Source organism: Lactuca sativa, chromosome 9 (assembly GCF_002870075.4).
Source record: "Lactuca sativa cultivar Salinas chromosome 9, Lsat_Salinas_v11, whole genome shotgun sequence".
Classification (NCBI taxonomy): domain Eukaryota; kingdom Viridiplantae; phylum Streptophyta; class Magnoliopsida; order Asterales; family Asteraceae; genus Lactuca; species Lactuca sativa.
The window spans coordinates 60,863,881-60,891,325 of NC_056631.2; the positions used below are offsets into that span (position 1 = coordinate 60,863,881).

The 27,445-nt window shown below is 34.1% G+C and overlaps 1 protein-coding gene, 1 non-coding gene and 1 pseudogene across 2 annotated transcripts; all 3 read right to left on the reverse strand.

The window, feature by feature from the left end:
- Nucleotides 1–871: 871 nt before the first annotated feature.
- On the reverse strand, nt 872–978 carry LOC111903086 (small nucleolar RNA R71). Its single transcript, XR_002854043.1, has one exon. It is a non-coding gene; the product is annotated as a small nucleolar RNA R71 (small nucleolar RNA).
- A 12,684-nt stretch (nt 979–13,662) lies between these two features.
- LOC111903039 (probable serine/threonine-protein kinase PBL11) lies at nt 13,663–16,167 on the reverse strand. The gene is made up of 4 exons (XM_023898836.3): nt 15,182–16,167; nt 14,763–14,906; nt 14,349–14,467; nt 13,663–14,216 (listed from the first exon to the last, which is right to left on the reverse strand). The coding sequence occupies exons 1-4, from the start codon at nt 16,112–16,114 to the stop codon at nt 13,799–13,801; spliced, it is 1,614 nt and encodes a 537-aa protein (XP_023754604.1). The 5' UTR covers nt 16,115–16,167; the 3' UTR covers nt 13,663–13,798.
- A 6,422-nt stretch (nt 16,168–22,589) lies between these two features.
- On the reverse strand, nt 22,590–25,124 carry LOC128128971 (pleiotropic drug resistance protein 2-like; annotated as a pseudogene).
- Between the last annotated feature and the right edge of the window lie 2,321 nt (nt 25,125–27,445).

Consider the following 27,445-nt stretch of genomic DNA (forward strand, 5'->3'; position numbering starts at 1 on the left):
GTAAGTTTTTCTTGCACAAAGTTACTACTTTAGGAAAAGTTTTAATTAGATTTAAGTTTTAGTTTCTTTTCTTTTAGAAATTTCATTTTAAATTTTTTCTGTTTTACCCTTGAACTCGGTGAGTCCATTGCCACCGGCTCGACGAGGCCAAGGAAATTTTCCAATTCTGTTTTTCAATTTGTTTTTTTCTTTTTACGCGTGCTTTTATGTCTCTTGCAGATTGTTTATGACCCGTGGATCAAATTCATCCTTTATTCTACCACTTGAAAACCCGGAATCATCGTTTCGCAAGAACAAGGACAAGACCGAAGAAGATACTCTGAAGCAATCGCCTTTTAAGAATCTTAGATCGGTTTTTGGCAAGAAGAAGGGAAAGAAAGTGGGGGAATCCAGCAACACGAAATAGGACACCGAGTACGAGACCGAGAAGGAGGAAAGTGTTACCGATTTTGAAGAGAGTGATCACGAAGAAGAACCCGACAACATCATGGTCGACATTGTCGACCTCTCGATGGAGGCATACAAAAAGAGGATTTGAGACGACACCGGTCTGGGACTTGTGCAACCCGCCATTCCCACCACTGCCACATTTGAACTTAAAGGGCACATCCTTACTGCATTGAAAGAGATTCCTTTCACTTGAAAGGATTATGAAGATGCATACAAGCATCTTGATGAAGTTAACGACATCACCGACTACTTCAACATTCCAAATGTACCTAGAGAGACGGTGTTATTGAGGATGCTCCCTATTACTTTTAAAGGGGATGCACAGGATTGGCTAAAAGCACTACCACCGGGAGAGATTACTACATGGGCTAAGATGCGTGAGGAGTTTCTCGAACAATTTTGCCCACCATCTAAAATTGCTAAACTGAAGAAGGCCATTGCCAATTTGAAGCAATAAGCGGGAGAGTTTTTATTCGAAGGATGGGAGCGCTACAAAGGTCTACTAAGGAATTGCCCACAAAATGACCTCAATGTGCAACAAGAAGTGTCAACCTTCTATGATGGAGTAAATGTCACCACTAGACAACTACTTGACTCTTAAGGCCCATTAACGAAGAAAAATTCGGCTAAAGTTAAAAGACTCATTGAAGAATTCTCTAAGCACTCTAGAGAATATCATAATCTAAGACATGACTCGACTCGAGAGGTGGTGAACTCTTTGAATGATGGCATGGTAGCTGTGATGGCCAAATTGGAGAGTATGGAGCAAAGGATGACTAAGATGGACCAATCCACCCATGCCAGTGGGGTGTGAAAATTATAGCGGGCCTCACCTTATAAAGGATTGCGATCTTGACGAGAATGGGAACCGGAAAGCGCAAATATGTTACTCGAGTGGTGATAAATACGATGAAGATTGGCGAAAACCAAAGAAAGAATGGCTACCTTACGATGAGTACAAAAAGGCTAAGGAGGAGAATTATAAAATGAAGACAAGAGGTTTCTTCCAAAAAGAGGAACCAGTGCAAGACAAGAAGCTAGACTTTGAAGATATACTCACAAGACTTGTAGTTGCGTCCGAAAAACGACACAATGAAACCGACGCTGCAATGAGAGAGCAAAAACTCATGATGACAGAGCAACAATCTTTGATGAGAAATCAGCAAGCTTCCATCCTCAACACTGAAAAACAGCTAGGCCGACTTGCACTACAAATAAATGAGAGACAACCGGGTGCGCTTCCTAATAATACTGAAAACAATTCGAAGGCCGCACATATAAACATTGTAACAACTAGGAGCGGGAAGATTATTACTCCTCTACCCCCTATTCATAAGGAAGATCCGAAAATGGTGCAAGAGGAAGAGTCTGAAAACCAAAAATCGCAGAAACCCGATGCGACTCGCCGAGTCGAAGACATAATCTCGACGAGTCCCCCACCTGAACAGAATAATAACCCTCCTATTAAACCATGTCAGCCTCCATTGCCGTTTCCAGGACAAGCTAAACAAGATAAGAATGATATTGATTATCCAAATTTTCTGGAACACATCAAAGCCCTTCAAATCAATATCCCTTCATTGAGGCGGTTGCACAAATGCCTAAGTATGCCAAGTTCTTAAAGGAGCTTCTTACAAATAGAAAGAAGATGGAATAGGTGCAGAAGGTGGTTCTAAATGAAAATTGTCCAGCCGCCATGTTGAACAAATTACCTAAGAAGAAAGGTGACCCGGGTAGTTTGACCTTGCCTTGCCAATTTGGGAATTTGCCAGCTATCCATGCATTAGCTGATTCGGGGGTAAGTGTTAACCTCATGCCATGCTCATTCTTCAAGAAATTAGACCTTCTGGAACCAATGGCAATTCACTTTGCTAATAAAATGGTAACCTTTCCGAGGGGGATATGTGAGGACCTATTAGTAAAAGTTGACAAATTCGTGTTTCCTACAGATTTCATAGTGCTAGACATGGAGGCGGACTCTCAAGTCCCGATTATACTTGGAAGACCCTTCCTTAACACCGCAAGTGCTATAGTAGATATGAGAGATTCAAAACCTACCCTTCGGGTGGGGGAAGAATCAGTTACATTTGGAATAGATCAAGCCATGAAGCATGCAAGGTGTAGTGATGACACGATGTTATCTTTTTGATATGTTGGAGGAGTTAATGGAAGAGTGGAAGGAAGATAAACCAAGTAAGTCTACCATTACTATTGAATATGAATTTGATGCTGAAAGAGATCCGATGGAGATAGAAAGACTGCTTGAAAAAGCTGAATATAATGAATTGAACAGAAGTGTTGAAAGCCCGACTCGCCGAGTAGCATCCTCTGACTCGACGAGTGCGATTGAAAAAACACAACCAGACGTGAATTTTTCCCTGGACTCGACGAGTCCCCTCACGAGACTCGACGTGTTCAGCATGCAGAACACGAAATCATAGATGAAAATTCTACCTAATCATATGGATTATGCGTTTCTTGAAGAAGGTGAACAAAAACTTGTAACTATAGCTTCTAACCTTACCAAATCTGAAAAAGAAGAGTTAGTCTGAGTTCTAAAAAGGAGAAAGAATGCTATTGCATTGAACATTGCCGACATTAAAGGGATTAGCCCTTCTTATTGTTCCCACAAGATTAATCTAGAAGAAGGAGCAAACTCAGTAGTGCAAAATCAAGGGCGATTGAACCCGAACATGCAAGAAGTGGTAAAGAAGGAGGTGGTCAAGCTTTTAGATGCAGGGATCATATACTCTATTTCCGATAGTCCATGGGTTAGTCCCGTTCAAGTGGTACCTACTAAAGGAGGGATGACCGTTGTCACAAACGAGAAGAACAAGTTCATACCATCCCAAACGGTAACCGGTTGGTGAGTGTGCATCGATTATCGGAAGTTAAACGATCGATGCCTCTCGTAAAGACCATTTTCCCATTCCTTTTATCGATCAAATGCTTGAACGATTATCTAACCATAGTTACTATTGTTTCTTAGACGGATTCTTGGGTTATTTTCTAATTCCCATAGATCCAATGACCAAGAAAAGAATACTTTCACTTGCCCAAGTGGGACTTTTTCCTATCGTCGCATGCCTTCTGGGTTATGCAATGTGCCCGCGACCTTTCAAAGATGCATGACGGCAATATTCCATGACATGGTAGAGAGGTTTATGGAAGTATTTATAGATGACTTTTCTGTCTTTGGCTCCTCATTTCATGATTGTCTCACTAACCTTGACTTGATGCTTGATAGGTGTGAAAAGACCAATCTAGTCTTAAATTGGGAAAAATGTCACTTTATGGTTAAAGAGAGCATAGTCTTAGGTCATAAAGTATCCAAGGCGAGAATTGAGGTGGATCGGGAAAAAATTGATTCAATTGCTAAATTACCCCCACCAACTAATGTGAAGGGCATTAGGAGTTTTTTAGGACACATAGGTTTTTACCGCCGTTTCATAAAAGTTTTTTCAAAAGTTACTAAACCTCTAACTCTATTACTTTTAAAAGATGCACATTTTAATTATTCTAAAGAGTGTTTAACTGCATTTGAAGTTTTAAAAGAAAATTTAACTAATGTCCCAATCATTGTCACCTAGAATTGGAACCTGCCCTTTGAAATAATATGTGATGCGAGCGACTTTGCTTTAGGAGCCGTGCTTGGCCAAAGGGTTGATAAGCACTTTCGACCCATTTATTATGCCAGCAAGACATTAAATCCCGCCCAAGAAAATTGCACCATAACCGAAAAGGAATTATTAGCTGTGGTGTATGCTTTTGACAAATTCTACCCTTATCTTATTTTATGTAAAACTACTGTTTTCATTAACCACTCTGCTACTAAGTACTTGTTTGCCAAGCAGGATGCAAAGCCAAGATTGATCCGATGGGTACTCTTACGTCAAGGATTTGACATCGAGATCAAGGATGAAAAGGGAATGGAGAATGTAGTTGCTGACCATCTTTCTAGGTTAGAAATCCAGAAAGGGAAGAGATAGATAATATGGGCAATGAAGATAGCTTCCCAGAAGAATACTTGATGTTGGTTGTGGATGAAGAACCTTGGTATGCAGACATTGCAAATTACATGGCTGGCGACTACCTTCGAAAAGGCCTTACTCATCAACAAAAGAAGAAGCTCTTATCAGAAATTAAATATTATTTCTGGGATGAGCCATATCTTTTAGGAGCTGTGCAGATGGGATCATCAGAAGATCCGTGTTTGGCAAGGAAAGTCGGGACATCTTAGAGCATTGTCACAATAGACCTGCAGGAGGACATCATGGGGTGCAATACATTGCTAAAAAAGTATTTGATGCGGGGTTCTATTGGCCTACCATCTTTAGAGATGCTGCTACCTACATAAGGGAATGTGATGCTTGCCAAAGAACATGTAATTTATCGGCAAGGAATGAAATGCCCCAAATGAATATTCAAGTTTGTGAAATATTTGATGTGTGGGATGTAGATTTCATGGGACCATTTCCTTCATCTAAAGGCAACAAATACATACTAGTGGCGGTGGATTATGTGTCAAAGTGGGCAGAAGCGCAAGCATTACCAACCAATGATGCAAGGGTACGCCATAGATTTTCAACACCTTACCATCCACAATCAAATGGGAAAATCGAAATTATGAATAGGGCACTTAAACAAATATTGGAGAAATCGGTGGGGAATAATAGAAAAGATTGGGTGGACAAATTGGATGATGCACTTTAGGCATTTAGGACCACATTCAAGACACCCATTGGAACCACACCCTATAGGCTAGTATATGGTAAAAATTGTCATTTACCCGTGGAACTTGAACACAAAGCTTATTGGGCTTTGAAGACATGTAATTTTGAGCCAAATGAGTTGCGTACAAATCGAATTTTGCAAATGAATGCGTTGGAAGAATTGAGGAATGAGTCTTATACTAACTGATTAATTTATAAGGACAAGACCAAAAGATGGCATGATACAAGGTTGAGGGGTAATAAGGACTTTGAGGAAGGGCAAAAAGTTCTATTGTACAATTCATGACTAAAGCTCTTTCCGGGAAAATTATGCACTCGTTGGACCGGGCCTTTTACAATAAAAACATGTCAATCCTTATGGAGTAATTGAGCTATGGGGCAAAGATGGGTCGAGCTTTAAGGTTAATGGGCATCGGGTGAAGAGATATGAAGAAGGAATGCCAAGGGACGAAAGACTTGAGGAAAGACTAAATTTGGAGGAAGCCGTTGAAACGCAGAGTGGGAAGGAGTCCAGCTAACGACTCCTAAAAAAGAAGCGTGTTTGGGAGGCAACCCGATATCTAGAGTTTTCTTTCTTTTTATTTTTGTTTTACTTAATTTAATTTTATTTTGATATGTTCGGTTAATGATAATTTTTATTTTTGTTTGTTGTGATTGTTTTATTTTGAACTTATGGTAGCTAGGATTATGTAGGATGTTTTTGTTTTCTATCACTTGTGTTTTCTTTGATCTTTTCATTTTGAGGCTTAGGATTGCATGTGAGGGTATAGAGTCAAGGCTACCCAAGTAAGAATTCGAGTCTAGGCAAGAGAGAAAACAAAGTTTTGAGTCAATTTATGAGTATCATTGATAGAAGAGTTATAAAGTATTTATTTACTGAAGAAAATGAGGGAAAGTATTAGTTTATATTACCCCCATACATCAGAAATGCACCTGAGCAGAATACATTTTTTTTTTCACACAGTGATCAACTCGCCAAGTGCACCTTATGGACTCGACGAGTCCATGTGAAATTTCGCGACTTTTCTGCCAGTCATGCTACAAATCGGCTAGTCAACATATCTACTCAACGAGTCACTCATTAATTCTATTTTGAAGTTCACAATTTGACCACATTTGATACGGGCATTGGTTCTCTTTCTTTGGAGATCATTTTCCCAGCATTTCCAAGAGTTTTTCCCTTATAATTGGAGCTGTACCACACGAGATTCTAACACTCAAGACATGGATGAGTTGTTCCTATGTCTAAAGTCAATTGAAGATGGAGCTTAAAGACGAAATATCAACTTCGCATTACTATCCCAGGGGAGTTTGTTCCAATTCTCTCTTTATTTTATTGTTCTTTATCATGCATAATGTAATGGGGGCATTGCATAAATTAAGTGTGGGGTAGAGGGTTGGTTACATTAGTTGAAATTTTAGTCAAAGTTCTGAAATCTTGAAAATATTAGTTAATTTTGATATTTTTGCATTAAAAATTGCTAGGGCTAAATGAGAAATTTTGGTAAATCAATTAGGATTCCATGCTAGTATTATGTTTGATGATTTTATGGAGACCCAAATGTTTAGTTGAGCCTATATACGTTCTATTGCATTTGTGGCCCCCTTTATTCTAGTGAAATCATGGGACAAAAACACAACCTCGCTTAGTTTGAGGATCGCGATATGTTTAGCATCGTGTACTTGAAATGTATCCAGGAAAACTTAAGTAGTCATTGCACATATAGACTAATGCCTTTAACCAATAAAGGTTGAAGTTGAGCGACCCTACTTAAGCATGTAGGTATTGAGTGAAAAAAAAAGTGAGATACATGTTAAAAGAAAGAGAGAGAGAGAGAGAGAGAGAGAGAGAGAGAGAGAATTACAAGAAAAGTTGTAAGAATTTTGGAGCAGTCAATGTGAAGATCAAAAGATTAAAGTTCTGGAGAAATTCAAAAGTTGAAGATACCAAAAATTACAACAAAGTGGTGAATTCAAAGAAATCAAAGATAAATTATCAAAGAAATGAAGAATTCCAGTAGCTCCATAGTGGTATCAAAAAGTTGTGATTTTCTAGATTATGGATGCTTGGGCTGCTTGACCAGAAATACCTTGAGGTTAAGAAAGTTTTCTGGGGATGGATTCGAAGGGATGCATAAAATGAGCATTGTTCAAAAAAAGTGGGAGAGTGTTTATGAGGATTGTAAGTATTTAGAATTGAGGGGGTCCTTAGGAAAAAAATTTAGACACAAATGCATGCGTTGCGGTCTTGGCATAATGGTTGGGTTCGATTTGGATTGTCTTATGTGGTACTAGTATGTTAAAATTCAGTTTTGCTTGGGGGCAAGCAAAAGTTAAGTGTGGAATATTTTGATATGTGCATAATTAGTCATATATTTTTTGTTAAATCTTAATACTTTTTGGCTATTTTATTGCAAATTATGAACAAAAGGTACTTAAATATGTTTAAAATGTATTTGTAGCCAAAAAGATGAGCTCGGAAGAAAAAGGAAGAAGAAAAAGCGATAGGAAGCTCTAGAATTGAAGAAACAAGAAAGAAAGAAAGAAAGAAAAAACCTTAAAGAACTCAGCGAGTTGGGTGCCTACTCGCCGAGTAGGTTCAAAGAATCACAAACAAATAAGATTCCTTATCGCATATGGACTTTAAGTGGGGGACTCGCCGAGTCGGCCTATGGACTCGATGAGTAGCCCCTGTTTTCAGAAACTATATAAAGGGCTTTAATTCATGAATTTGGGACTTCTCTCTGGAACCCTTGAAGGTTAATTTGCGATTCAAGTTGCTGCTGGAGCTCTGGAACTCAAAGATCAAGTCTAAGCATTCGATTTTGGGGAGATCGAAGCAATTCAAGTGTACTATTTACTTAATCTTTTGTTTAAACTATGTTTGCATCAATTGATTTCGTTTTTGAGTTGTTTTCTACTTTAATTATGAGCTAAAAACTTATAACTTCTGTTTAGCATAGATGACTTTATGAATATGGTTTGATTTTATGATTGTATTAATTTAATTTGGTAATTTGTTTTGTTAAGCTTGTTAAAGAACCTTATGTGTTAATTACAACTATTTTATGTTAATTAACCAACATATTAAGTTGCATGAAAATCTCTTAATTGCTAATCTCATATGATTGGTGTGAAAACATTGTTATATGCCTAGGAATAGCGAACGTGAAACTAGGATTAACTAGAAAATAGGTAAATTAATGTGTAAGCTTGTGTGACGAACCATCAATAAGAGGTTAATTGAATTAGCAATTTGATTAGCTACTACAAGTCTTACTTCACCCGAATCAATAAACTAGGAAATTTGTTAGTTTAATCAACTGGCCACTGTTTAAATTAATCTGTTTTCTAAGGATTAGTAAAAGCGAACATGAACCTAATCACACTAATCGGTAGCCAATGCCAACTAATCCATTGCACTTGTCATAAAATCAACCATAGGAATAAATGATTCAAAACCTAAATAGAAGCCTTTTCCATTATTGAATTTAGTTGATTTTTGTATGCTTAGCTGTCAGTTGCTTAGTTGAGTATTATTTAAGTATTTAAGTTTCTAGTCTTGAAAAACTAGAGAAAACCCTTTCTTTTATTGCTTGTTTTTAGATAATATTAGTAATTAGCTTAATTGTCGTTCCTTATGTTCTATATCCTACTTGCTAAACTATACCACCAATCGACAGGTACATTGCCTTTTGTTTGTCTAATTTATATTAAAAATTAGGATTAAAACTAGTGCATTCAACACACATCAATAGCCATTAAAAATCACTATGCATTCCATCTCATTCAACTACTGCATTAAACTACATATTGTGGATGCTTTTATTGCTTCAATACGTAGCATCTTTCAAACTACAATGCTCTAATTAAAAATAATTTTAAAGTACAACGTCATTATAAGAAAAAAATGAAAAAACAATGTTATAATAAAAATAAAATTAAAAAACACATTTCTATTTCTTATATTCAACTTTGTTACCATGCATTGTACAATGACAACTCTACCCAAATCCGACAAGTTGTTAATATGAGTGTAAACATAACCGAATCGAATAACCAAAATCCAATTAAACATAACCTTGTTTGGTTGATTATGTACCTACGTTTATTTTAGAGGGAAAATAATACTAAATAACAACATTTGTTTTTTTGAAAATAATAATAATAATATTCGTATTTTGAAAAATATTGTTTATGACTTAAGTCTTATGACATTCAAATAATTACATTTGGTTAACTTTATTTTGTAATCTTGGTGATGTCATGTCTTTGGGAAAATTTTAAAATAAGTTGTCAACTCAATATGCCAAAAGTTGAGATACAAAAGCATTGCGATTTAAGTTTATTTGATAATTAAAAACTTAAAAACATTTAAAGGTTATGTGAATGTAGTGTATTTGAGTAATTTATTAGCTTAGTGGAACTAAAGTAGTACAATATAAAAACTAAAGTTATAAATTATTGGACTTTATTAACTTACTGATAATAAACATTATCTTCACCTAAAACTATAAAACTCATACATTAACCGAACATCTCCATCGCCTTAAAAATTAAAGAAGAATTTGATATCAAATATACACAAAACCATGTCTAACTTCAAGATATCCACAACCGCATCACTAATTAACCTTAAATGAATTCCCCCCATTGAAAGTGAACAAACTTCTCTTTCATCCATGCAACAATATCACTAGGAATATACATCAGCATATAGATTTCTCCCAAGTCCATTGTTGCATTAATTATTCTAGAATTCGGTTCCTAGGTGTTCATCTATCTCTAAACATCAAATAAGAAGCAGGTGATCCTTGAACAAAAGGTAGTTAATAATCTAGAAATCAAACTTACTGAAAATATTTAGACAACTCCATAATTTCATACCTTCTCTTGAATGCGATGAAGCTTCAAGCATCTGTACAAAGTCAAGCAAGATGTAGGTTGCATTTACCAAACCAAATGTAGGAAAAAAATTTCTTCGAATCTGAACTTAGTATACGACCTCTGTTTTTTACCACTAACCAGTGTACATTTAGCCATTTGTGTTTCAAGAACTACATTGAAAACTAAAAATCATGCATACAGAAACTTATAATCAAGAAATATGAAAATTATTACTTTCTTCTTTTGTTTTAGAGCATAGTTAGCAAAACCATTATGTATGTTTATATAAAAAAACATATTGCAATCATGCTTTATACAACCAAAAGTCTATCCTTCTAATTTTTGTTATAAAGTAACATTGAAGCTACAAAAATTATGTCAGTTTATCCATTTTTTATAACTACCTGGAATATGTTAGCTAAAATGCATAAAGACTACTCTTAAAAAATTATAATACATGAATCTTGTAAATGAAATTAACAAATTCTTCAAATAAACAATAATACAAATGAATAACATAATATACACAAAAAAGATACATTTGTAAAGTTCTTTCCCTTCAGTATTTAGATTGTCCTCTTAAATTTTCAAAAAAAATATTCCCTTAACCAAATCACTAGAAATAGCTAATAGGTTCCGTATCCAAGCTACTTCTGCAGCCAAGCTGATTTCTCAACCAAGGTGTCAGGTTCATCTTCATGCTGCTATGGATGTGGTGTTGAATAATACTAAAAAAAGAGTAATAAAACGAAAAAGTAAACAACAGTATATACTAAAAAGCCTAATAAAACTGCAATATAGGATTATTAATGTAATGTGTACCTTAAGCATTCATTGACCTCGATTAGAGCACAATATGAAGGAAAATCAACCATAATCATCCCTCATACTAAACAAAAAAATTAGGAAACAATTAAGTTATATACAATGGTTTACTTGCCACATGCAACGAAAATTGCTCAGCCAATATAATGAGTCTGGAAACAACGAAAACAACATCTATGGAAGTAAACACAACCATGCAAATTCAAATGCAGATTAAAATTCAACAATTAAACGAAGAAACAATTGGCATAATCAGATCAACTTCTTATTAAAGGTCTATGAAAATTAAAAACGGAAACATAATGTTTTACTTACCCAAAGAAATAGCTTCCCAAATATGTTTGATTACTTTTTCGATTTCCAATTTCACCCCTTTGATTGCCCCTAGATGGTGTCAAGTAGAATCAAAGCAACCCACCTATTTTCCATCACTAACCATCCAACTTAGCTTTTTGTTGGAAAATTTAAGTTCATTCTTGCAAAAAGATCAAAAAGAGTCATTGTAGTTTGCAATAGTGATAAAGTTTGGGCAAACTATGAGTATATAAATGCAAAACAACTATTATCTTGGCACATTTTGCCCAAAATTCCCTCTCTCACCATGAGTATTGTTTTGTTGTTTTACCGGAATGTGATTTATTAACATTATAATTGGCATTGAATGGTGGTAGCTTTAACGTCATTTCTCCATTTCAAGAGCTAGTACTTGACTGAATTGACATCTAACATTATCTTCCACCTCAACAAACCCTGAATTCAAAATACAATTTAACCAACTAATAACAACTAAATCTAAAATTATAGTAAAACAAAATCAAACTCAAGCACACAAGGTCATGGTGATTTCCAAATCAAAAACCCAGATTTCTGGGGAATCTAGTGGAATCGATGAGAGAGAGAGAGAGAGAGAGATTAAAATAACCTGCAATTAAGAATGCTCTCTGTTGTGGTTGTATGTCTGCGATTATGTAGTGAACTATGGAAAGGAAAAGAGAAACATGCCATTACAATCGCATATATACAAAATTAAATCCAAACCTAACATATCACAAACAAATACCTCTATGGTCGTCCAAGAGTGAAGATGAATTATTCTTCATACAAAATCAACCTGAAATCCGAAAACATCAAAGAGGGGAGACTTTTACAAGGAGATATGATTATGGGTTGTTTGTGGATAGAGATAGGGGAAGAGAAATTGTACCTGGATTCTAGGTCGCAGAAGGGAGAATCGATTAAAATTAGTGGGAGACTTTTTCTTATATACCTTCCAGCACCATCAATCTGCATATCTTCTTCTTCTCTGCAAAAAATCAAAAAGAAAAGAGTCAATAATCGGAGAGGAAAAGTATGTACAAAATAACTGACATTTATTTTGGGAGAGTTCAATGTTATATATAGCAATAACAGAGGTCGAAGAGAAATGAGAAACCGCCAGGAACCGCTGCTACGGTTGAAGAACAATTAATTGACAGGGGTGCAGGAGGTTGTAGTTGATCGTGGTAGAAGGGAGTGGGGAAGTTGAAGCGGAATCGGTTGAATGCGGAGGAAACAATTGTGCAGTTCGTGGGGAGAAGAGGGAACTACCGCGAAACGCTAAATACCGAGTTATTGCGGTCAAGATTGCATCTGAGGATGATCGGAGGGTTGAAATTGAGAGAGCGGTTATTCATGACCTGAGCTTAGAAATAATAATCATTTATGACGTTTTCATTGATTTTTTGGGGTTTGATTTGAGTAAGTTAGATTGCTATCTTCTTACTCTAAATGAATCAACTCCGGATGAATCAATTCCGGGTATTCTCACTAGGAAATTTCATTGCCTAACTTTTTTGATGTATGTTCTGATTGAAGATTTAAGACTTGAGTTAGAGACTAACATTGATATTAAGAAGATCATGGAATGTAAAGTAACTTGAACTATATTTTGATATCTTAACTGTTACATCATCAATATTTGTACCCTAGCGAGGGGGTATTTCACCCCTCCATGTCGGTTGGAATATTTAGCCACCTACCAAAACATGATTGTTAGAAAAAAGTCTTGCATGTTGGTTTGTAGCTTGACAAGAATAATTGCACCAAGCTTAGGTTGCATGTCATGGTCAAAGAAACATCATACACACCGTCACACTGCAATTAAATTCACCCAAATCATTTTGATTAAAAAACAGTAATTTGTGACACCATCAAGGTGTGACATTCTTGATGGTGCATTGTGTTCCAGATTGCTTGTTGTATTTTGGATTTGAAAAACTCATTACAAAAATCTCGAAAGTTCACTTAAATACATGGGAATGGGATAAGAACACCCTAATATACTAGTTCTCAAAGTTATCCAATGGTAAAAAAAAACATTTTATGGTTTATGATTTGAAAAATCAAATGCATTCTAGACTGCCCATGTTTTTTAGCTTCTAACACCGTAAAAATGAAAGAAACAATTGACGGTAGCAGGAGCACGCCCGTAAAATCTGAATATCTTTAGAATCAACCACATTTTTTTTGCTAGTCCAGCGACTCCGAAATGCTATTTTGGGATGATAATGGGTGTCGAATTCCATAATTCTTTAAAATATGGAGAACACTGTTTAAGTAACCTTTCCAAATAGGTTGGTAATAAGTCATCCTGACCCGTTTGAGAATTGTTGGTGATTTGCCGATTAACAAAATTGGGTTATTTTCATTGAATTTGATTTAAAACGTAGTTAGTTTTATCGGTATCCCTTGACTTAATATTATAAATTAGAAGTGATTAGCGTACATATTATCAATTATAAGTGGAGATTGAATTATATTACATCGATGAAGAAAGATGATTGCAAAGTTGACATAACACAAATTAAAAACAAATTAAAAGGGTTTTTGCATTACATTAATGAACATGGCCATATTGTTGCGAGTTATTTAGGCCGAAGCTCAATTCCCTCCACGATAAGACCTTTCTTATAGCTTTTGTGCTCATCAAAGGTCATCTCAACCTCCCCATCATCTCCTTCAATGCACTTAAATTCTCCCAACTCAATCTCCATCCACCCATCATTTCTCCTGCGAGGAAACACATTTTTCTCTTGCTGATCAGGCACGTGTTGTGTTCCACCAGGTGCCTCTGGTCTTTGAAGATACACATTTTCAGTGACCATTTTTGTACCACAGAATGTTACTTTTGCTTCTGCTGGCACATCAAGTCCCTTTGACTCCCCAGTAGTTCGAAAGACAAGATACGCAACATATGTACAATTTCTTGACAACATCCCAACTGATATTGTGCCATGAATCGCAAGCCAAGTTACTTCTATAACTGTGCACACCTCCGCGAACCTACACAAATGGCCAAGTATGTAATTGCCAAATGCACTATATAACATATTATCTTATGTCCTGAGGACATAACATATTTTCCTGTTCAGGTTAACATACAAGGTGGCCCTAAATAGAGAAAGAGAGAGAGACCTTGATTCAGGTATATGCTCCCATTTCCAGTATCGTTTATCATCTTGCCATTCAATGGATAGACCTTTTGCCCCCAACATATAACACTTTTTTCCACTGATCTTGTCTATTTGGAAACTCTGTTTATGGAATAATTATGAGGCCAAGTTTTAGCTAAACTTGTTTAACAATTATTTCGAAAAGCTATACTTTCCTGATCTGGCAGTGATAAAATACCCAATGGTATATAAAATACATAGTTCTACGACTACCCTTCATATAACTCTCTCTCCTAACTTCAACAATTGTACAACTGTTCATGAATTGAATTGCGGGAAAGAATTTCATACAATTGGGCACAAAGATCGAAGAGGATATGTTGACGTATTTAACAAGGAAAAAGGAAATAATGTGTCATAAGGATAATGGATTTACCAGATACCCACCATCGAGGAGGATATGTGAGTTGGATAAGGAGAGGTAGAGTTGCTTTTTAGAGACAAATACCAGCTGAGAAACCGCCCTCGCAATGACTTCACGATAACCTGGTGGCAGAAGCGACTCCCAAACCGAATCTGCCTATAAACATGTATGTGTATGTTACTAATGGCGGATGAAGCACCTGAATTTACCTCGAAAGCTATTGGTATAATAATGTGTTTATGGAGAAAAGAGAGATATTTTGGTTTCGAGACATGTACAATACAAAAGCAAATCGGTTTTGTTATAGAAAAAACTAGAAGCACATATAAGAATATCGAATAATTTATTATATATTAAATGGTACATGCATGATAGTTTTCATTCTGTCTATGAAAATATATTTGCTTGAAAATATCCAATGAAAGACTTACTTGAATATTCAGTGCTTCCTCGATCGTTGTGATAAGCTTATCTATCCTAGGGCGTTTGCTTATGTCCAAGCTAATGCACTCATGTGCAATTTTATTAAATTTATCAAAAGAACTCATATCAATCTGAACTTTGATAGCCGGATCTATTAACTTGTCAACAAATTTATGGTCGTCATAGTAGCTTCGGACGATGTCAATAAGATATCGTCCCTTAGAATCTTCAATGCGACTTGGAATATAAGCCATCATCCCACTAGACATTTCAAACATTACCACTCCAAATGAATATATGTCGGACTCTTTAGTGAGCCTACTTCTTTCGTTGTAAACAGGATCCATGTAAAACCTTGTACCAGCAACCTTTGTAAGGACACCATTATCTGACTGATTTGTTGAATCTAATCTTGACAAACCAAAATCACATATTTTGGCGTCCATATTATCATCTAACAAAATATTCGCACTCTTCATATCTCTATGAATTACTTCGCTGCACACCCTACCCGAGTGAAGGTACTCTATTCCTCTTGCTGCCCCTAAGCATATCTTCAGGCGTTGTTCCCATGTTAGGCGCCGCCTCATATTTGGGTTTTGGAGGTGATAATCAAGGCTTCCGTTAGTTGCATACGCACAAACTATAATTTTCTCATTCTCATCATCACAGTAGCCAACGAATCGGATGATGTTTGAATGGTCAAAACTTGCAACCAAATTGAGTTCATTAAGGAACTCCTTATTTCCTTGATAACCGTTACGATCAAGGCGTTTAACGGCTACTAGGCGGTGTCTCCAGTCTTTAGAGAGTTGTCCTCTGTAGACCATACCAAATCCACCATCTCCGACCAGAGTTTCTGAATTGAAGTTTTCTGTGGCCCGGTTGATCTCCGTCAGTGGAATTCGATATTCTTCAAGGTTAAACCCTGACGAAGACATTGTTTTTTATATTGGTGGTTGTGTATGGTTATGGTAGTAGCAGCTTTTCTGTGAATATATATAGAACCAGCTTCACTTAGAAGCGCGTTATAACCGTGGACTAGCATCAAGTACCAGGTTTATCTTACCAAGACATGTAAATTATAATAAATGGAAGAGTGGGAATAAAATTAATTATGAAATCTCGAAGTCTACCATAATAAAATAAGACTTTTGAATTTCACCAACCCACCACCAATATGGACTTGGTAATACTGTCCTTTTTGTGATTATTTAATTATTAGTTAAAAACCTTGTTTATTTGCATTCACAACGATGCGGTACATGTGATACATGTCATACATGTCGTACCAATCTTTAAAAAATCGGTTTGAACCGGCTAGTCGAACCGGTTGGACCAGGAATCTAGAAAGGGAGCGGTTCAACTATCATCGGTTTTATATCTATTTCTGAACTGGATTGAACCGGTCGGTTTTTACAAATATCCGGTTAAACCGGTTCAATTAAAACGGTTGAACCGGTTAAATTAAATAAAAACACATGTAATTGAAACCTTTTGCATAATAAACTTTGATAGCTTTTTCACATTTATTAAAAAATTTCTGAATAAAAGCACATGACAGGTTATAAAGTTTTTTAATGTGTTTATATTCATCTAGGAATTTATTTTCTTTTTAATGCATGTTGATTGATATAAAACTGATGGTTATAAGTTATTTTAATGTATTTATATTGAGCTACAACTTGTTTTCATGTATATTTTGTTGTTTGAACTTGTGGACATCAAGTTCTTGATTTGTGTATGTATGTATGTGTAGAAAAATACGAAAAAAGATGAAAATTATAGAAACCGGTTTGCTCAGCAGTCGAACCGGTTAAACCGGTTGAACATGAAACCGATCACCATACCAATTCAGCTAAAAAACCGATTTTTAAACCATTGTGTCATACTCTCGGTTGTAATTTTTAAAAGAATAACACAACCTGTGGATATGAAAGAGTCATATGAACAACTATTATGGCAGAATTTTTCTCATTGTGTGTTTAGGTAGAAAGCTAGCTTTTAGCTTATAAACTATTTCATAAGTTAGGGTGAGCTATTTTTATAGTCTTTTCAGTCGTTTAATTACGAGAAGCTATCTTATTTATATCTTATTTATGCCAACCCTTTGGAATCCAAGGGAATTCGGATTCAAGATTTTTTTTTGTGGAAACAACACTATTATAGAAGATAAGGACAACAGAGGTGAAAATCAATTTTGCCAAATGTCATGTTTATATTGAATTTGACACATGTCATTTTTTAATAGTTTTTGTATTAAGTTTTTTCTACTTGTCATTTTCTTGTATTTTTTATTTTCTTAAATTCAAAATCCACATTCTGGTAAGATTTATATATGTAAGATAGATTATTTTATTAAATTTCCTAATAAATGTTCTACAACCTTTCAAATCTTCTATATTATATATTAAATTAATTACTTTATTTATTATATCATTTGTATTTATTTAAAACTATTACTTTAAAGAATATATAATACTTAGACAAAATTTCACAATTGGTCCCTATGGTTTACAGAATATCGCACTTTGAGGACTTCCTAGCAAAAAGTCATGCGACAGGTCCCTGTGGTTTGTAAAATTACATGAAAGGTCCTCCTGCCGTTAAATCTAACTTTTCTGCCGTTAGATTTTTAGGAAAAAGACTATTTTGCCCTTGTACCAATATTGCAATACACTACAAACCTCAAGGACCATTCGTGTAATTTTCTAAATATATATATATATATATATATATATATATATATATATATATATATATATATATATATATATATATATATATATATATATATATATATATAATTTCAAACAAATTGATAACTTTTTTTTTTATCTCTTTGACATTTTGTTTTCTATTTTTATTTTATAGTTTTAGTAATTTATGGCTTTTGTTATATTTTTATTTATTTTCAATCAAGTAAATAAACTTGAATTCGATAAACCATGTTAAAATTATTTTTTTAAAGATTTTTCTTATTTGTGAGTTGAGGCGTTAATATTTTTTTATTTTACTTTATTTTATTTTTTTATCTCTTTGACATTTTGTTTTCTATTTTTATTTTATAGTTTTAGTAATTTATGGTTTTTGTATATTTTTATTTATTTTCAATCTAGTAAATAAACTTGAATTCGATAAACCATGTTAAAATTATTTTTTTAAAGATTTTTCTTATTTGTGAGTTGAAGCGCTAATATTTTTTTTATTTTACTTTATTTTATTTTAATTTTATGCCATTACTGTTAATGTTTTTTACTGCTCAATAGTTAATATCGTTAGCAACTTTATGTTTGCATTTATCATTATCATTATTTGACCTTTTATTTTATATTTTTGTTATAATTTTAATTATTTATTATTCTTCTATTGTTTTTATTTATTTTGATTCAAGTAATGAAAAATAGAAACATAAAAATAAAAAACCCAAAATTTGCACCAAATTCTAATATACTCTAATATATTAATATATTTTATATTTTCATCTTTTTTTGGTTTTTTCGTATTTTTTTTAAAAAAATTTGTATTATTTTTAAAAAAAATTTCATATTATTTTTTAATTATTTCTTTTTTTTGTTGTTTCGTTTTATTTTTCATCAACTTGATAACTTTTTTTTACCTTTTCCAAAAAGTGTAAAATGTATTAATATAGTAGAGTGTATTATAATTTTGTTGTTTGAGTTTTTTTTGGTTTTTTTATTTATTTTTTATTTTGGATATTTATGGGTTTTGTAATTTTTTTTATTTTCATCGCATAAATAAAATAGTTATATTTACTAATATAAATAAAGAAAATAAACATAACTTTTTTATTTACACAAATCAAAATAAAAAAAAAATTACAAGAACTATAAATAACAAAAATTAATAAGAAAAATGCGACAAAAAAACAAAAAATATGAAATGTGTAAAATATATCAATATATTAGAATATTTTACAACTTTGGTGTTTGAGCTTTTGTTTTTTTTCTTCTATTTTTCATTACTTGAATCAAAATAAATAAAAACAATAGAAGAATAATGAATAACTAAATATATATATATATATATATATATATATATATATATATATATATATATATATATATATATATATCAAAAAAGACAACAAAAAGCGAAATAATGATAATAATAAATGCAAACATAAAGTTGCTAACGATATTAACTATCGAACATCAAAGTAAAAAAAATAAACCGTAACAACATAAAAAAAAAAATTTTAAAAAAAAAGCCCTTAGCGTTTCATTTCATAATTTAAAAAAAAAAAAGTTTTGATATGGTTTATCGAATTTAAGTTTATAATTTTAGTTATATGTTTTCTTTTAATGTTTTTATTTATTTTGATTCAAGTAAATAAACAAAATGTCAAAGAGATAAAAAAAAATTATCAAATTGTTGAAATTATATATATATATATATATATATATATATATAATTTATATTTATAATTTATATATATACAAAATTGCGAAATTTATAATATATATATATATATATATATATATATATATATATATATATATATATACATACATATATATATATATATAATTTCATATTTAGAAAATTACACGAATGGTCCTTGAGGTTTGTAGTGTATTGCAATATTAGTACAAGGGCAAAATAGTCTTTTCCCTAAAAATATATAATGGCATAAAAGTTAGATTTAACAGCAGGAGGACCTTTCATGTAATTTTACAAACCACAAGGACCAGTCGCGTGACTTTTTGCTAGGAAGCCCTCAAAGTGCGATATTTTGTAAACCATAGGGACAAAAGTCGCAGCTAAAGCCTAGAATTGTCGTTGGTAAAACTAATACAGCGCCAGTAAAAAGTCGTCGCTATTGCTTAAAATGTTGCCTATAAAAATATATGTCACCACTAATGTTATTGTCGCCGCTAATGCTATTGTGTCGGTAATAACATTTTTTATTTTTTAATTTTTTTTAATCAACAATTTTTGGTGCAAAAAACCGATACATAAAGATATTAAATGCAGAAAAAAAAATACATAATAACATCCAATGAGATACCAAATATTGTTATAACTGATTTCATAACGAAATAAACAACCAAAGTGTTACAATTCTAACAAGTAGCAAAGTGTCATGACAAGTGTAACATACAAAACACAAATTAATTATCCGGTGAACCATCATCTCCGTTCTCATCGTTTCCTTATTGATCTTTCTCCAATTGAAAAAATACATAAAGCTTCTCCCTACATGTTGGGCCGTTGAGCATTGTTCGGAGATTTTCCAACTATATAATAAATAACAACATATATAAAATTATAAGTTAAATTATAAAACATAAACAAAAACTATCAAAGTACATTGTTATTTCTTGCACTTAAATACAAGATATACCAAAAGTACATTGCTATATATTTCTTGTACTTGGGACAAAAATACAATTACCAAATCAACATGCATTTATCGATGTCAAAGTACATTGCTATTTTTAAACTAAGACAAAAAAACAAAAGTACATTGCTATTTCTTGCACTTGGGACAAAAACCCAATTACCAAAGCTTTTAGCAAATAATCACCACAAACCAAAATTACCAAATCAACATGCATTTTATGATACCAAAATACATTGCTATTTTTAAACTAAAGACAAAAAACCAAAGTACATTTCTATTTGTTGCACTTAAAACATAAAAACAACTATAAACATGATTACCAAATCAACATGGATTTATTGATTATTATATAGATACATGAAACTTTGAAATAAACAATTTACTCTATTTGTGCTAAAGAACTGTAATACAAGAAATACCAAAGTATATTGCTATTTCTTGCACTTAAAATACAAGAAATGCAAAAAATCCAATGTTATATCTTACAATTGGGACAAAAGCATAATTACTAAATCAACATACATTTATCGATGCCAAAGTAAATCGATATTTTTAAAGTAAAACAAAAAACCAAAGTACATTGCTATTTGTTTCACTTGGGACAAAAAACCAATTACCAAAGCTTTTAGAAATTAATCATCACAAACAAAAATTACCAAATCAACATGCATTTATTGAAATTAAATAATCTTGTTTTATTTGTGATGGTTGCGATGGTTGTAAACGTGGTTGTGATGGCTGTGAAATCGTCAGGATAACAGAAGGTTTCCGGCCGATGCCTCTGAGATGGCCACGTTCTTCTCCTAATACTTTCTCGAAAGTAGCTCTTTGTTGAGTGGGTGTTAACTCTCTTTCACCTTCTAGCCCTTGCGTTTGTTCTTAGAGCTCTTTTACTAACCGATTTTATTTTCCAAAAGTGATTAATAATTAAGTATAAATAAACACTTAATTATATGATAAAATTATAATTAACTACTTACGTATTGTTTCTCCGCCTCGACACTAACAAATACACCATTCCTATCGGTATGATCCTCGCGAAACGTTTCCACTCTCTTAAGGTTCTGTTTAACACTAAAAATTATATTATGTTTTAAATAAATAATTACATGTATCATATGTTACCTTCTTATAGCAAGTATTTCTATATGAGATCGACCCCCCACGATTCACGGTCATCTACATTTCACGAACTGTTTTTTTTTCCTTTCTGAAGCAACTTTGTTTTCGTCCGTTTGGAAATACTCAACTACTTTCCTCCAATCACTACTAGAAAACAGTCTTTTACGACACTCAATGTGTGTCGTAAAACGCTCAGACGACGCGCAAATGCGTGTCAAGGAAGGCCATGTAATAACGAGAGACGACACGCTTTTGCGCATCGTCTATAGATGACGCACGTTTACGACACGTATTTACGACGCTCATTGTGTATCATTAAAGCCCCTGTCAAGAAAGGTCATGTCATAAATGAAGATGACACACATTTTTGCGTATCGTAATTTTAAATGTTTTAAAAAAATATTATTTATATATTTACTAATTTTCAAATTAAATTTGTATTTAATGTCGCACAATAGAAAATAAAATATCCTATACAAAAAATACAATTCACTGCATAAAGTTTAATGTCATACAAATAATTGTTCCATAGAAAGATAAAACATATCAATAGAAGTTGTAACATTAATTTACAAACTAATTAGATACAAAAAATATGAAAAACTTGAAATCCCTGAGATTAATAGTTCTAACAAAAGCTTCACGTGATATACATACAGTTGGACCAGTAAGCAAGGATGTTCCCGAATCGACAACTATAGTTGCAGCCTTGCTCCTTCTTCTTCTTCTGAACTCATCTCTTGCTACCATTGCTCTAAGCCTAATACAACATCTCCTTGTAAATGCTTGTATGATGTTCTTACTGCACCTCCTTAAATACTTTTAAATGCTTGTAAATCACTGTTTAGAGAATAGATGTATAGAATTTCTAGACTTTAGCTCATTTCAGAATTTAAGTATTTAAGCATTTAAGTAAGTAACCACACCTAGTATTTACTTGCATCAAGATCTGATGATAAAACTTGCTTTGTCAACTCTTCCAAGAAACGACCTATAAATATAATCATTTAAACAAAAATATGTTTAAAAAACTGAGTATAAAGAAATTACATTAATTTTTTTATAACCTTGAATCAAATTACCTTGCTTTAAAAAGATTTCTCCAAGTCTACTCTATCCACAAGGATTGTACTTGAGGTTAAATTTGTGAAAACAACGAAGTATACTTTTATCCGCATGGACATCCAATAAGTCAACATTAAGGTCATACCTGAAAATCAAATTCTAGTAATTCAACAAAAAAAAAAATATAAAGTAGTAATAAATTAATAAACTTTTTTACCAACCCTGTTAAATCCGAACTCTCAAAAACTTCTTTCAGTGTCAATATTTTCCATCACGAAATATAACAACCTACAAAACATTATCCATTATCCATTATAAATAATAAAATATACTTATTTAAACTCAAATTGATAACAATTCGCTAATAAATGGATAAGGTCAAAATCGTAATTTCACACAAATCAAATCAAATAGATGAAGTTTTAAATAATATAAGAAAACTTTACCTCTTCAAGAAATCTTAATCGATGATAGCATGCAGAACGAACATTTCCATGGTCGCCATGCCATGGTCGCCATTCCAAAGGCAGATGAAAAAGTATATCAAAACAACATAAATCTATGGGGCAGGTGTCAATGCCATGGTCGTCGTTCCAAATAAGGTGAAGGCGATGTAACTCGTTAACAAATAGTAGTAGAACCATAAGAACTTGGAAAAAGTCCATCTAAGTCCCATCAGTGGGTACAAAATGAAGACATAAATACTAGTTTGAATTGCAATGTAGACTCTATTATCACCTACACAATTCCAACATTAATTCAAGTTATTATTTCTCATTTGTAACGTAAAGTACTTCATATTTTCTTATTTACTCATTACCTGGGCAAGTGCATAAGGTAAGTATGAATACATACCTGCAGCCTTTTCCCGATAGAAAACTGTTCTCTCGATAGCAACAACCGGTTGCACAACATTTTGGTTGATTGCTCCAAGGAAGAGAACAACAACACATAATGCTCCTAAGAAATCTAGCAGTTCTTGTATTTTTTGTCTGTACACAAACTCATAGTTAAGTTGCTATTTAATGCCATATATTAGGTTAGAAGAAGAAAAAGGAAATGAATTAGTAATATTGTATTTTCTATTGGGAAGAAAGTATACGGGAGCCAAAATTTTAAGATTAATAAGTAACTTGAGGGCCATACATCTTGTCACCCTTTTTGAAGAAAATTTCACCAAATAGGCCAGCAATCACAATTATGGTGATGAACCGAATTAGATTATACTGTAGGTTCCTCTAGTAAGACCAATGTTGTTTCCACAAACAAGCTTTACACTGTATGATAAACGGTTGCATGTACTTGGTTTGGAAAAAGAGATCTCGTAAGCCACTTGGGGGCGTACTAAGCTCCCTTATTAGTTCTTTTTGTGTCTGAAAACATCACATAACATCCATTAAAACATATTAGAAATACACAAGGAAAACAATCATATGAGAAATAAAGATTTAGAACTTACTGATAACAGGTGGAGTTGGCATAAATCTGAGCATAATCAAGATTATGTTGATTTTCAACTAAAGAAGAAGTCACCTCCAAAACCCATGTAACATGATTATAACCATTCCTGATCCTTGGAACTCCTGGAATAGCCTACAAGAAGTGACTTTTAGGAAAACTTTAACTTCAAATCTAAAACTATGGCTAATATTGCTTAATATGAATTGATATAACAAACTAACTTGAAAATATTCCACAAGCTTGTGAGATTGGTGGCCTAAAGGTTCTGCATATATAATTTGTCCTCCAATCTTCATCAAAAGTCCTCCCAATGTCAATTGTGTTTCTTACAGTACGCCTAACAATGGCTGCAGCTCTAGCATCAAGACCAGATGTTGGTTCATCTATGAAGATGATGGATGGGCTTGCCACTAACTCCACAACTATTGTCAACCACTTTTGTTGTTCTATTGTAAGACCATCTAGTCCAGGAAGGCCAACTAGAGCATCTTTTAAGGGTTTAAGCTCAACTAGTTCCATCAATTCATCAACGAATATCTATAGTACTATCATCAAATTAAGTTGAACAAAATCATACAAGATTCTGTTTTAAGATCAATGTTTGTACTTAATGACATTTAGATGACAGAAAAGACAGTAGGTAATAAATAAATACCTTTTGTGTTCTTGTATTAACATCTGAAGAGAGACGTAGCCACGCAGAGTATAAAAGAGATTCATAAACAGTGACATTTGGTGAATGAATATCATTTTGTTCACAATAACCACTAACTCGAGAAAATGTTGATTAGTTCTTTAGGTATCCTGAACAGAATCATAGACACCTGATTTGGATGCAAAACCATAGTGTTAAAAGATTCAATAGCTTCAAAACTAGTAGGATTCAGCCAAACCTCTTCACCATCGAAGGCCAAAGCAACAACATGAGCCCTCATTATACTTTTTTTCTTGACTGAATAGCACTCAAGGACAACTATGTATGTGTATCCATACTGCTAGTTGAAGCAAATGAAGAAATACATCGAAATCAGTAAATCCAAACTATACAATTAAAATAAACGAATGTGCTAGTAAGAAAATTATACGAGAAAGAGAGAGAGAGAGAGAGAGAGAGAGAGAGAGAGGGAAAGAGAGAGAGAGAGAGAGAGAGAGAGAGAGAGAGAGAAAGAAAGAGAGAGAGAGAGAGAGAGAGCACCTCGATCTAAGGGAAGAGTCTATGGTAGCCACGATATTTGAGAAAACTGTATGCGACATCCTTAGAACCATGAGTATCGGGAACAAAAGAAGTGCCTCCAATGTAAAATTGGCTATGGCCACCGACGAAGGAGGAATTACCCATGGAGCATAACTTCGACGATTGTGTGCAGGTTACTGTGTGCGACATATCAAAATGGGATCAAGAAGCAGAAAAGTTGGGGAAAAGGATGTCATACATCACCAATCAAAGAAGAAGAAGAATAAGGTAGAAGGAACAAAGCGTACCTGAGATGTTTAGAGAGTAGAAGTAAGGATTGAGGAAGGAGGAGGAAATCATGATTGAAATTTGTATGGTTTTTCTGGTTAAGGTTTTACAGAGGAAAAGAGAAGAGGATTCAAAATCGAAATTAGAGGCATGAATAAAGGATAAATAAGAACCTGGATCTTGTCTTCGACATTATCGATGATGTCGACGTTGCTTTCGACCTAGAGGGGATCCTTTTTGTGGTTAGGGTTTTATCACAGGAACTTGAAGCATGAGCACCTATAACCATATGGATTAGAGTTTACGGTGAGAAAAGAGGGACGGAATGCAGGTCGTGGTGGGTGGAGATCTAGAGGATAAATTGCAGAGGTAGAGGAAGGCGGGGTACTTGAAATTTTTGGGGGATTTGTTTTTCCCCCTTAGCTATATCAAAAAGGGGTATGCGCATATTAAAATTTTATAAAACAACATTTCTACACGACACCTGTAACGCCCCCGTTCTAAGAGTAATTATTGCTGGATCCCCGAGACCAAGAGTAAGAATGTTTCAGTCTTTTATGAGCAATGGGTTTTATTCGAGAAGGTTTCGGGTCGGGGTATGTTGCTAGAAGCATAGGGCTTCTCGCCACCTTTTCGTGGATATAAGGTCCGTTGGAAACGGACTTAGAATAAAGGAGTTATGACACTTTGAGGATAGTGTCAATAATGGTCCCTAAAGGAAATATTTGGCAAAGGGGTCCTAGGCATGCATGGAGCGCATGTGTGTAATTGGTTGGGTACGCCCAGCGTAAGCTAGGTTACGCCCAGCGTAGAGTGGTTAAATGAATGCAGGTGTTGGGGGCATACACCCAGTGTCCAGAAACCCTAATTTAGGGCCAACCACTATATAAGGAACATTATGGTTCCAACCCTAGCCTCCATATCTGCCCTCTTACCCTCAGAAACCCTAAGTAGCCGTTCTTCTTCCATTGTTGGGGATATTTGACCTTGGGGAGCTTGGTTTGGCAAAGGAGAGCCTTGAAGGAGAAAAAAGAAGTTGTCATGGAAGGAGTTTGGTGGCTGGAGCTCGTAGATCTGGGAAGGCATCATCTTCTGGAGCCCTTTTGAGGTATAAAGTCTCTTGCTTGGCATTTATTTTGTGTAGATCTAGGTGTTATGAAGTTTTGACACCATTTCTTGTCCCAAAAATCCCAAAGTGATGCATGATGCAAGTTTGTTGAGATTAGCTGTCCTTTCAGACCTTAGGAGAGGTCTTGAGTGAGAAAAATGAAGTCCCAAAGGCTTTGATTGTCTCATGTGTGATGTAGGTGGGTCTTAATGGATTAAGACCTTGAGTTAAGAGCTTTATGGACTTCCAAAAGGATAAAGTTTGAGACTTTATGAATCCTAGGCTTGTTTGGTCGATGGATCTGAAGTTTGGGGTTAAGAGCTTAAGCCATTAAGAACTTAAGAGGAGTTTTAGATCAGCGCGGGTACGCCCCGCGTAAGCTGATGTACGCCCAGCGTAGTGGGTCAGTGTCCTGTTTCCAGTCCGCAAGAATCGAAGTACGCCCAACATACCAAGAGGGGTACGTCCAGCGTAATCCCTCTGATGGGTTTTCAATCTTGGGCCTTAAGTGATTGGGTTGTTTTTGGGCTTGGGCCGTGACTGAATATTATGGATGGAGTATTTTGGACCCAATAATTATTATGGACCTTGGATCTAGGCCCATTTGGTGAGGTGGGCCCAATTTAGTAAATTGGCCCAATATTGGGCTTTGCATGAGGATTTGGTTTTGGGTCTTGGCCCAATAA

Excerpts from the sequence above, each read along its gene's own strand:
- LOC111903039 (XM_023898836.3), bottom strand. The coding sequence starts at position 16,114 with ATGTCTTCGTCAGGGTTTAACCTTGAAGAATATCGAATTCCACTGACG. Across the intron at positions 14,907-15,181 it reads AGGAAGCACTGAATATTCAA|GCAGATTCGGTTTGGGAGTC; the intron begins GTAAGTCTTTCA and ends ACATGTTTATAG. Across the intron at positions 14,217-14,348 it reads GAGCATATACCTGAATCAAG|GTTCGCGGAGGTGTGCACAG; the intron begins GTCTCTCTCTCT and ends CCATTTGTGTAG.